Source organism: Lepus europaeus, chromosome 8, assembly GCF_033115175.1.
Source record: "Lepus europaeus isolate LE1 chromosome 8, mLepTim1.pri, whole genome shotgun sequence".
Lineage (NCBI taxonomy): Eukaryota > Metazoa > Chordata > Mammalia > Lagomorpha > Leporidae > Lepus > Lepus europaeus.
In genome coordinates, this window is record NC_084834.1 from 48,860,676 (window position 1) to 48,873,548 (window position 12,873).

At 36.5% G+C, this 12,873-nt stretch overlaps 1 protein-coding gene across 1 annotated transcript in view; it reads left to right on the top strand.

The window, feature by feature from the left end:
* The window catches only part of SCLT1 (sodium channel and clathrin linker 1), a 308,272-nt gene that overhangs the window by 113,074 nt on the left and 182,325 nt on the right, over positions 1–12,873 (top strand). Inside the window, exon 9 of the mRNA XM_062199088.1 lies at positions 844–914. Coding sequence (XP_062055072.1) covers positions 844–914 — 71 coding nt within the window. The remainder of the gene's footprint in view (positions 1–843; positions 915–12,873) is intronic.

The following is a 12,873-nucleotide window of genomic DNA, read 5'->3' on the forward strand; positions in this document are numbered from 1 at the left end:
CTAGTGGATGAGCTCGCTCTCTCTCTCTCTCTCTCTCTCTCTCTTCAGATAAATTGATCAATCATTTTTTTAAAAAAGATTGTAAGTCAGGAGGTAACTATAATATATCTGCAAAGGGATAAAGAATTTGTACCAGCATGGTAAAATCAGTACTTACAAAAAAAAAAAAAATCAGTCCCCTTAGCAGAAGATTTTCTACACTTAGATTACAATTTCCTATCTTACTTTGGATCTCTCCATAAGCCAAACTTGAGGAAAAGATTCCAAAACATGTTATTTGTTTAGGAAGCAGTACTTAGGGAGCACAGATAGAGCAGTGGGAAGTGAGACCAAGCAGGAAAGAAATGGCAGCCAACAAAAGGGTTTCTAAAAGTCAAGCACATTAACACTCTGAGTACTTGAACCCTAATCCCACTAATGACCTCTGAAAGCCAGTATAGAACACAGACCTGAGTTATTCCACCCATGTGACAAGGGAGTTGTTTATATACCAATTCCCTCCAAATAGGCTGCTCCAAAGCAGAGTGGGCCATTAATTCTATCATACATGTAGCCTTCTGTGCAAACAGGTAAATGAACAAAGGACATTTAGATAGCCAAAGAGAGCCATAGATCCCAGAAATGCAGCTGTAGGTAGTTTGATGCATCTCTCCACTGAGGTAGTAAAGACAAGGAAAGGCCCCACGGTTATATTTTACCCTCAAATATATCTAATCATTATCATGAATCTCACTTCATGTTTTTTTCTGTTTATATGTTACTTATTTAAGCTACAGTCAATCTTTGAAGCTATAATTCTTAAACATTCTGTTAATAACTGCTTTTTTTTTTTTCCTACGGCAGACTAACCAACACTTTCTGAAGACTATGACTGAACAGAATGTAGAAATTGAACAACTCCGGAAACAACTTCGGTATTTTCAAAAATGTTTTTTTCTTTGGAAGAACTGATAATGTCATAACTTTTCCCATGAGTGTTTTTTTTTCTCTTCATTTTATTAAGCTTCTATCAATGGCTTTTTGTAATATAAATCTGTTGGGATGATAAGAAACTGAAGAGGATGTAACTTTAATACAGGGTACTTAAATAAGTTCATGGAAAATGAAATTAGAAGTTTATATAAAAAACATTTTGAAAATCGTGCATAAAGGGTTTTCTGAAAGTTCATGGAAACTCTATCAAAAACTATCCATGGTGGTCAGCACTACGGGGTATTGGGTAAAGCCTCTACCTGCTCTTCCAGTATCCCAAATGGGCTCCGGTTTAAGCCCACACTGCTCTACTTCTGATCCAGCTCCCTACTAATGTGCCTGGGAAAGCAGCAGAAGATATCCAAAGTCCTTATGTCCCCATACCCACTTGAGAAACTTGGAAGAAGCTCCATGCTCCTAGCTTTGGATTGGCCCAGCTGCAGCCATTGCAGCCATTTGAGGAGTAAACCCAGTGGATAGAAGACTGCTCTCTCTCTCTCAGTGCCTCTGCCTCTCTCTAAATCTGCCTTTCAAATAAATAAATAAATCTTTAAAAAAACTATATATGGATTTAAATTTTCTTACACTAATATAAGCTTTAATGCATTTTTCATGAACATTTTGAAGTTCCCTTGTAGTTTGGTCTGAAATATTTTGAAATCCATGCATTTTTTCCATAATACACATTTGCCACAACTTTTTGAATACTCTTTGAATGCATGAATTTCTTTTTTTTTTTAAGATTTATTTATTTATTTGAAAGGCAGTATTACCAAGAGAGAAGGAAAGACGTAGTTCTTCCATCTGCTGTTTCACTCCCCAAATGGCCACAATGACCAAGCTAGGCCAGGTTAAAGTCAGGAGCCAGGAGCTTCCTCCAGGTCACCCGCATAGGTAGGTACAGGGGCCCAAGGACTTGAACGATCCTTTGCTGCTTTCTCAGGCGTGTTAGCAGAAAGCTGGATTGGAAGTGGAGAAGCTGGGAAACAAACCAGTGCCCATATGGGATGCCAGTGCTGCAAGCTATGGCTTTAACTACTGCACCACAGCACTGACCCCAAATGCATGAATTTCAAAAATATTTTGCATCAGAACAAACCTATCTTATAGTTCCATTTTCAATGAAGTTTTGAAGTACCCTCATATATGAAATGATGTACCATGATGGTAAAACCAATGGTTATGGAAAAAAATCCAATTCCCTTAGAAGAAATTTGTCCTCATTTGAAAGCTACTTCATATCTTCCTTTGGACATCTTTATAAACAGACCCTGAAAAGCGTTCCAAGGCATGTCATTTCTTTAAGTCGTTTCTCTAAGGAGCCTCAGCAGGGGACTGGGAAGTGAGGCAGGGGAGAGAAAGAGAAGGAAGCCAATGTGAGTACAGATAGTCATCAACTAATTATAGGGTCATGTATAGATAAATCTGTTGTAAGTTGAAAATATTGTAAGTCAAAAATGCATTTGATGTATCCAACCTACTGAACATCATAGCTTAACAACATAGTACAAATGGTCCTCAATTTAAAGTTGTTTGACTTAGTATTTTTTCTTTTTTGGTGAGTGTATTGGGATATTAAGTGCCTTTTTGTCTTAATGATATATTTAACTTGTGCTGAGTGTGTCAGGATGTAATCTCATTATAAGTCAGGAAACATCTATGCACTGTAGAGTATTCGCTAGTTACCTTCCTGGCTGACAGGGAGCTGTGGCTTTCTACCACAACACTGCATTGACAGAATTATATCACATATCACTAGCCTGAAGAAGATCAAAATACAAATTCAAAGTACAATTGGTACAGGATTTCATCACTTTTGCAGCATAAAAAAGTCGAATTAGGACTATTCAGGCTATCTGTACAGAGCTTGTAAAAATCAGGCAACTTAATACTGTATCTTTTACATGTGATTTAGAGGCTTAATCATCATTGCATTAATAGATTTCACAGGAAAATCTCCAAAGGACTAAAAAAATGTTTTTACTTTCCTTTCCCTTAGTCATCATTCTTACAATTCAAAAGTGTAGTCATATAAAGTTTTATTTTATGATACAGTCATTAAAAATATTTTTAAATTACAATGGCTTCTTTAGATAAGTGTGGCCTAATTCATTAAGAACTTGTAGAATTCATCAGCTGGAAGGAATGCTGAGGCAAACAAATGATACAGTTTTAAACAAGTTGCCATTCATTGTTGCCATATTGTATGGCCAATCCACTTATCTGAAATTTCCACCAAAATGTTGGGCTGAATGAAAAAAGCACATTTTATTGGTAACACCTGGAAATCCATTTTAGGAAGTTTTGATTGCACCTCATTTGTCATTATGCTTTTTTCCTTTCATTAATACATAAGCAATAGATAAGTTCTAGAACTGTTAAAGGCAACAGGGCATGATTTTTATATATTTAATAAAATACAGTGAGGACAATTTTGGAACTGCTATGCCTTAGCCAAGGTGAAGCATATGCTGGTTTTTCTGTTATATTTAGTGGTAAATATGAGAAGACTATCTTTGACAGTCAAATCTCTAACCCAGAATAGTTCATCAATTAATGTGTGCTGTAACAGTGGAGGAACCTCTATATTAGCAAGTGTCCTTGATTGAGATGGTCACTGAGCTTTTTGAATTCTTTTTATTCTGTGACAAAGAATGTTTCTGTAAGGCGAACATAGTGGTGTGTGTGAAGGGACAGAATTAATAAATGATTGAATGATTTGGCCACTATCCCCATATACAGTTGAAAACACTAATTCCTTCTCCAGAATTTGCTGTGTTACCCCTCTCAGATGGCCTTTTTTTTCCCCCCTCAGTGGGAATTGTGGTTTTCAGGATTCTAGTATTCTGGATTTTAATCTTTTGAGATTGTTGTTTTGGTAGGATTTTAGACTTTAGGGTTTGGTCTTTCTGGATTTCAGCATTCAAAATTACAGCATTTGGGATTGTATCTTTCAGAATTATGACTTGTATGAGCAGAAATAAGACACCACCCCCTTTTTCCCTGATGGAACTATCAGAGGAAATCAGCTGAAATTGGTTTAAATAATAACTAGACTCTCATAGTACTGAAAATGCCCAAGTTTCTATCACAAGTTAGCATGCCAAGAATCAAGAAAATTTCTTGTTCAATGAAAAAAGACAATCTAATTGACAGATATGGTGATATTATTTGACTTTTTTAATGATTATTTATTTATTTTTAAGGCAGAGTTATAGAAAGAGAAGGAGAGACAGAGGGAGAGAACTTCTGTCTGCTGTTCACTCTCCAAATGGCCACAATGACAGGGCTAGACCAGGCCAAAGCCAGGAGCCAGGAGGTTTATCCAAGGCTCCCACACGGGTGGCAGGCCCACAGACTTGTGCCATCTTTCACTGTTTGCTAGGCACTTTAGCAGGGAGCTGAATCTGAAGTGGAACAACCAGGACTCGAATTAGCACTTACATGGGGTGCTAGTGCTGCAGGTGGCAGCTAAACCACAGCACTGGCCCTTATTTGACAGATATTTAAATGGCCATAAGTGTGCATCAGGGAACACTTACAAATAAGCATAAAACAAATGAAAAAGTAGAAATTCTCAGGAAAGAAATACTTGTAATAGCTTTACAGAAGAAGTAAATAGAGAATTTAGAACTACTATACTTGGATAGGAAGATTCAGTTCTCTAATGTGAGAATAAGTCTTCCCAAATGTTTAAAATCAGTCTGATTTGTGTTAAAATCCCTATAGCTTCTCCCTGTTGTCTCACTCTCACCTTTTCCCTCTCCCTCTCTCTCTCTTTCTTTCGTTCTCTCTATTTCTTGGTATTTGTGTTAAAAAATCGATAATCTAATCTTAGCTTCATTAATTAGTAAGATGCCAATTACCAAGATGATTCTGTTGAAGAATAAAATGCAGTGTTATTTACAAGAATGAGCTTGGCAGACTAGAATGGAGTAAACGCTATATATAGGAGTTTGGTACATGATGCAGGTACATTGTAAATCAGTAGGAAAACCATAATATTTGGCATGGTTGTTACTTATGAAAAAAATCTATAAAGTTTTGCATTATACATTTTGTCTTTATATGGCTTTATGGTTAAAAACATAAGCTAAGAAGTAAAACATGACAGATTCTCTTTTTTTTTTTTTTTTTTTTTTTGACAGAGTGGACAGTGAGAGAGAGAGACAGAGAGAAAGGTCTTCCTTTGCCCTTGGTTCACCCTCCAATGGCCGCCCGCGGCCTGCGCGCTGCGGCCAGCGCACCGTGCTGATCCAATGGCAGGAGCCAGGTGCTTCTCCTGGTCTCCCATGGGGTGCAGGGCCCAAGCACTTGGGCCATCCTCCACTGCACTCCCTGGCCACAGCAGAGAGCTGGCCTGGAAGAGGGGCAACCAGGACAGAATCCGGTGCCCCGACCGGGACTAGAACCCAGTGTGCTGGCGCCGCAAGGCGGAGGATTAGCCTAGTGAGCCACGGCGCCGGCCTGACAGATTCTCTTTAAAAAGTTTCAGAGTTTCTCTCGTTAACATTTGCTGGGAAATATTTCTTAGTCAAGGTTTAAATACAGGCTAAAAATTGAAAAGATTGATATATTAACCTACTGTTGCTTTTATAAAACTTCCCTTACAAAAAACAATATATGCAGCAGACAGTCTGTTAGAAGACATATGTAATGCATATTACTGACAGCAGGTTAGCATTGAGAACATGTTAACTATGGATTAATGAGAATAAGTAAAAACCTATAGAAAATTAAAGCAAAAGATGTGAATAGACAATTCAAAAATCATGGCATTCAGTAAAATGTAAATTAAAACACTGTCATATAGGTTGAATACCTGAAATACCTATCCAAAATGCCCTATACCAGATCTTGGATTTTTCTTCTTTACATATTATAATAACACAAAAAATGAAATGTGTTGAGAATGGTACCTAAACCTAGAGAAACTCATTTATACTTCAGATGAAACTTATGTCTATAGCCTGAAGGAGTGTTCATGCATTTCGTGTACCTGTGTGTTAACTGACCTATCCATGAGGTCAGGTGGTTAAAATTGTGACATCACGTTGGCACTTGGGAAGTTTGAGATTTTGGAGCATTTTGGATTTGGATTTACAGATTAGGAATGCTCAGCCTGTACTACTTCATACTGAGCAATGAATATCAAAAATATGTGGTTTAATCCTGGTGAACAAGACCCCAGCGAAGGAACAGGCATCAATTGAGGAGGGAGGTGCCTTTCTCTGAAGGGCGGAAGGAACCTCCACTGTGATACGGCCTTGACTAAACAAGTTCAGAGTTGGTGAACTCAAGGGGCTTCCATAGCCTAGACAGCTCATGGCAAGAGCCTCGGGGGATTGCTGACGTCATAAATAAGAGTGCCAATTGTTAAGTCAACAACGGGAGTCACTAGGTACATGCTCCCCACGTAGGATCTCTGTCCTTAATGTGTTTTACTATGAAACTTAAAGACAACACTACTAATCGAACAATACCCTATACCTTGTGCGGTTGTGTGAGTGCAGCCTGTTGAAATTCTTGCTTAGTATATACTAAGTTGATCTTCAGTATATGAAGGTAATTGAAAATGAAACTCGATGAAGGGTGGGATGGGAGAGGGAGTAGGAGAGGGGAGGGCCACAGGAGGGAGGGAGATTGGTGGGGGAAGCCACAACAATGCAAAAGTTGCACTTTGCAAATTCACATTTATTAAAAAAAAAGTGGTTTAATAACCAAAATGACAGTGATACAATCTATAAACCTTTCAAAAATATTAACAATAGTGTATATTGATTATGGAGACATATTTGAGGTATATATTCATAATTAACATATATATCAAAAAGATGAAATCTATATACCCTGTATGTGTGTGTGTATACTAGAAAAATAAAATAAAAATTTCTAGAGGCTGGATGTTTGGTGCAGTGTTGGAGACGCTGCCTGGAATGCCCACGACCTATCATGTAGTCCCTGGATTCAGTACCAAACTCACTCCTGATTCCAGTTCCTGCTAATACTGATGGCTCAAATATTGGATTCCTTCCACAAAGATGGGAGACCTGGATTGAGTTACTGACTCCCAGTTTCAGCCCAACCTAGTCCTGGATGTTGCAGGAATTTGGAGAGTAAACTAGTGAATGGGAGCTTACTAATCTGTCTCTCTACCTCTTAAGTAAGTTTTTTTACTATTTAGTTAAAAAAAGATATGCACCCATAGCATAGAAACATATATATGTAATAACCATATGTGTGTATTATAAACAGTAAATGTCTATATCCAAGAATATTCCACATTTTAAATAGTTTATTTCAAAATAGTTTTAAGTTGCAAAACAGAAATTGAGAGGTAGTATCACAAAGAGTTCTCATATACCCCTCTCCCCATTTCCATTAATATCTCATTATTATATTTGCTATAATTAATGAACCACACTCAGCTTCCCCTATTTTTTTCTATAAACTCCTTTACTCCTTTTATCACTGTCACCATGCCCAACCTCTAATAACATTCTGTGTTCAGATTGAGGATTTTTTTTATTTGAGCCCACATATAATGGAAAACATGCAATATTTCTGTTTTTGTTTCTGGCTTATTTCACTGAATATGATATCTTCTGCTTCCATTCATTTACTGCAAAGGAAATGGTTTAATTCTTTTTTAGAGCTGAATAGTATTTCATTGTATATGTATACATTTTCTTTATCCATTCATCTGATGATGAACACCTTGACTGATTACATTTTGCTGTTACGAAGATTGTTGCTATAAACATAGTGTAGCAGGTATCTCTTTGATATGGTGAGTTCATATCTTTTGGATATATACCGAGTAGTAGGATTGCTAGATTATATGGCAATTTCTTTTCTGCTGTTTTAAGAAATTATACTGGGGCCAGCATTGTGGCGTAGCACGCTAAGCCTCCACCTGCAGCAGCAGCATCCCATGTGGGTGCCAGTTAAAGTTCCAGCTGCTCCACTTCCAATCTAGCTCCCTGTTATTGGACCTGGGAAAGAGGTGGAAGATGGCCCAAGTGCTTGAAGCCTTTCATCCACATGGGAGACCTGGAAGAAGCTTCAGGTTCCTGGCTTCAGCCTGACCCAGACCTGCCATTCCAGTTATTTGGGGAGTGAACCAGCAGATGGAAGATTTCTCTCTTTCCTACTCTATCTGTAACTTTGCCTTTCAAATAAATAAAAAATGAATTTCTTTTAAAACATAAATCATACTATATTCCATATTGGCTGCACTAATTTACATTCCCACCAACAGTGTATAAAAATTTCCTAGTCACCACATCCTCATCAGCATTTGTTACTTTCTTTTTGATAATACCCATTCTGACAGGAGTAGGGTGATAACTCATTGTGGATTTGATGTGTATTTCCTGGATGGCTGATGATATTAAGCATTTTTTCATATATTTTCTGGCCATTTGTATTTCTTATTTTCAGAATTGTCTATTCAGGTCCTTTGCCCATTTCTTATCTGTATTTTTATATTTTTATTCTTGAATTTGAGTTGGTGACATATTCTGGACATTACTCTTTTGTCAAATAAGTAGCTTCAAAATATTTTCTCCCATCCTGTCAAATGTCTCTTCAATTTATTGATTGTATCATTTGCCATGCAGAAGCTTTGAGTTTGATATAATCTCATTTGTCTACTTTTGCTTTTGTATGTGTTTGAAGTGTTTCCCCTATGTTTCCTTTAGCAATTTCAGTTTCTGGTCTTTGATCTATCTTGAGTTGACTTTTGTATATGGTAACAGGAAGGTATCTAATTTCATTCCTCTGTTTATGTATGTCTAGTTTTGCCAGCCCCACTTATTGAGAAGACTATCCTTTCTCGAATATATGTTCTCGGAACCTTTGTCAAAACTCAGTCTGTTGTATGTACTGTGTTCTCTTGATCTATATCAGTTTTTACACCATGCTGTTTTAATTAGTATAACTTGGTAGTATGCTTTGAAATCAAGTATTGTGATACCCCCAGCTTGAATTTTTAAATTTTATTTTATTTTTTGCTCAGGTATGCTGTGGCTATTCTGGAACTTTTGTAATTACATATAAATTTTAGGAATTTTTTCTAATTCTGTAAAGAATATCACTGATATTTTGAGATACATTGCATTAAATCTGTAGATTTTCTGGGCAATATAGACATTTTAATGATATTCATTCTTCCAATTCATAAGAAAGGAATATCTTCCCATTATTTGTGTGTCCTTGGTAATTTATTTCATTAGTGTTTTATAATTTTCACTGTAGAGGTCTTTTTACTTCTTTCACTAAATCTATCATTAATATTTGATTTTTTACAGTTGTTGTAAATAAAAATCTATTCTGATTTCTCTTTCAACAAGTTAATGTTGCTGTGTAAAAATGCCAGAGTTTTTGTATGTCGATTTTGTATCCTGTGACTTTACTGAATTGTTTTCTTAGTTCTAACAGATTCTTGGTGGAGTGTGTAAGGTTTTCTATGTACAACATTATGTCATCTCTGATTTTGGTATTTTGACTTCCTAGTTTCTGTTTCTGAAGCCCTTTATTTCTTTCTTCTCTGTAATTGTTCTTGCTAATACTTTCAGTCCCATATTGAATAAGAATGGTGAATATGGACATCCTTGTCTCAGTCCAGATCTAAGGGGAAATGCTTACAGCTTTGCCTGCCACTTTCCCCATGTAATATGATATGAGCTGTTGGTTTTTCATATAAAGTCTTTATAATTTTGAGGTATGTTCCTTCTATACCTAATGTGTTAAAAGTTTTCATCATGAAGATATCTTGAGTCTTTTGTTTATTCTGCATCTATTTAGATGATCATACAGTTTTTGTCTTTATTCTGTTGATGTGACTTATGATGTTGAACCACCATTATAGTTCTAGAATAAATTCCCCTTGATCGTGATGTATGATCTTTTTGATGGCTTGTTGGATTCAGTTTGCTAATATTTTAAGAATTCTTACATCTACATTCATCAAGGATATTGTTGTGTAGTTTTGTGTTATGTTTTCGGTTTTGGTATCAGAGTGATGCTGGCCTCATGAAGTTTGGCAGTGTTCCATGCTTTTCAGTATTTTGGAATAGTTTGAAAAGTATTAGAGTTAGTTTCATAGAATATATTAGTAAAGTAATAGGTCCTGGTCTTTTGTTTCATGGGAGACTTTTAAATACTGCTTCAGAGACTGGCACTGTGCCATAGTAGGATAAGCCTCTGCCTGTGATACCAGAATCCCATATGGGTGACATTCAAGTACCAGTTGTTCCACTTCCAATCTATCTCCCTATCGATGGCCTGAGAAGACATGGAGATTGGCTCAGGTTCTTGGGCCCCTGCATCCATGTGAGAGACCCAGAGGAAGCTCCTGGTTCCTGGCTTTGGATTCACTTCAGCTCCAGCCATTGTGGCTGTGAACCAATGGATGGAAGACCTCTCTCTGTCTTTACTGCTCTCTGTAACTCTGCCTTTCAAATACATAAATAAATCTTTTTTAAAATGGTACTGCTTCAATCTCATCACTTGTTATAATAGGTGTGTTTAAATTTTCTGTATTCTCTTGATTTAATCTTGATGCATTATATGTATCCAGGAATTTATCCTTTTCTTTGAGATTTTAATTTTTTCAGCATACAGTTGTTTATAAGTAGTTCTTGTGATCCTTTGTATTTACTGTAGTGTCAATTGCAAAAACTCCTTTTTATCTCTGATTCTATTTATTTGAATGTTGTTTCCTTAGTTTCAATTTCATTTATTTCTGCTCTGATTCTTACCATTTGCCACTTCAAGCTCATTTTGGGTTTGTTTTGTTATTGCCTTTCTAATTCTGTTTTATCTCATATGAATATAGCTACTCCTGCTCATTTTTAGTTTACATTTGTCTGGTATACCTTCCATTCCTTCACTTTCAGCCTATATCTATCTTTACCAAAATAAGTTTCCTATAGACAGCACAGAGTTCTTTTTTTTAACCATACAGCCAACCTATTTTGACTGGGGAATTTTTTAAAAGATTATTTATTATTTAAAAGGCAGAGTTAGAGTTAGAGTTAGAGAGAGAGGGAGAGAGAGAATCTTCCATCCACTGGCTGACTCCCAAAATGGCCATAACAGCCAAGGCTGGGCCTGACCAAAGCCAGGAACAAGGAACTTCTTCTGCATCTCCCACGTGGTTGCAGGGGCCCAATCACTTCAGCCATCTCCCACTGCTTTCCCAGATACATTAACAGGGAGCTGGATTAGAAGTGGAGCAGCCAAAACTTGACCCAGCACTTACATGGGATGCTGGCATTACAGGTGGCAGTTTTGCCTGCTATACTACAATTCCTGGCTTTTGAATTTAATCCATTTATATTTAAAGTTAATATTAATAGATAAGAACCACGTGCTATAATTTTGTATATTGTTTATTGATTATAATACCATTTGTCTATTTTTTCTTTTAATGCCTGTGCTTCTGGAATCTTTCCCAAGAAGTCTTTGCCTATGCCAGTGACTTGCAATGTTTCCCTGATATTATCCTGTAATCATTTCAAGGTATAAAGTCATAGATCAAGATCCTTATTCATTCTGAGTTGATTTTTATATAAGGTATAAGGTAGGCGTGTTGTTTCATGATTCCACATGCAAAGATCCAATTTTCCCAGTAACGTGGTTGAAGAGACTATCCTTTCTCCAGGGATAGAGCTTGTTTGTCAAAGATTTATTAGTTATAGATGTGAGGATTAATTTCTGGAGTTTCTATTCTGTTCCATTGGTCTGCGTGTCTATTTTTGTGCCAATACCAGGCTTATTATTTTTTAATTTTTTAATAATTATAGTTAAGGTTTACAAATTGCATGTATTTCCTAATACAGATTAAGGAACTTAGTGATACTTCCCACCATACCATCCCTCCTGCTAAACTGCTGTTATTCTTCTTCCTTCTCCTACTCCCATTCTTATTTTTTTAAAAGATCAATTTTCAGTTAACTTTATACTCCTAAGATTAACCCTAGGCCATGTAAATAGTTCAAAAAAAATATGAAGAAAAAAAAAAAAAAACCCTGTTCCTCAGTGGTTAAGACAGGGCTTTTAATAATCATTGAATGCAAAAATCCTGAACAAAATACTAGGTAGCTGAATCCAACAATACATCAGAAAGATCATTCACCCAGACCAAGTGAGATTTATCCCTTGTATGCAGGGATTTTTCAACATTCACAAATCAATGAATGTTATATATCTCATTCACAAACTGAAAAACAAAAACCATATGATTATCTCAATAGATGCAGAGAAAGCATTTGATAAAACAAAGCATCCTTTCATGATAAAAACCTTAAGCATTTAGGTCTTCTTTTTTTTTTTTCTTCCAGAGTGTCTTGGCTTTCCATGCCTACAATACTTTCATGGGCTCTTCAGCCAGATCTGAATGCCTTAAGGGCTGATTCTGAGGCCAGAGTGCTGTTTAGGACATCTGCCATTCTATGAGTCTGCTGTGTATCCCGCTTCCCATGTTGGATAGTTCTCTCCCTTTTTGATTCTATCAGTTGGTATTAGCAGACACTAGTCTTGCTTATGTGATCCATTTGACTCTTAATCCTATCATTATGATCAATTGTGAACTGAAACTGATTACTTTGACTTGTGAGATGGCGTTGGTACATGCCACCTTGATGGGATTGTATTGGAATCCCCTGGAATGTTTCTAACTCCACCATTTGGGGCATGTCCAATTGAGCATGTCCCAAATGGTACATCTCCTCCCTCTCTTATTCCCACTCTTATATTTAACAGAGATCACTTTTCAGTCAAATTTCAACACCTAAGAATAATTGTGTGTTAATTACAGAGTTCAACCAATAGTACTAGAACAAAACAAAGGAAAAATACTAAAATGGATAAAGTATTACATTGTACATCAACAGT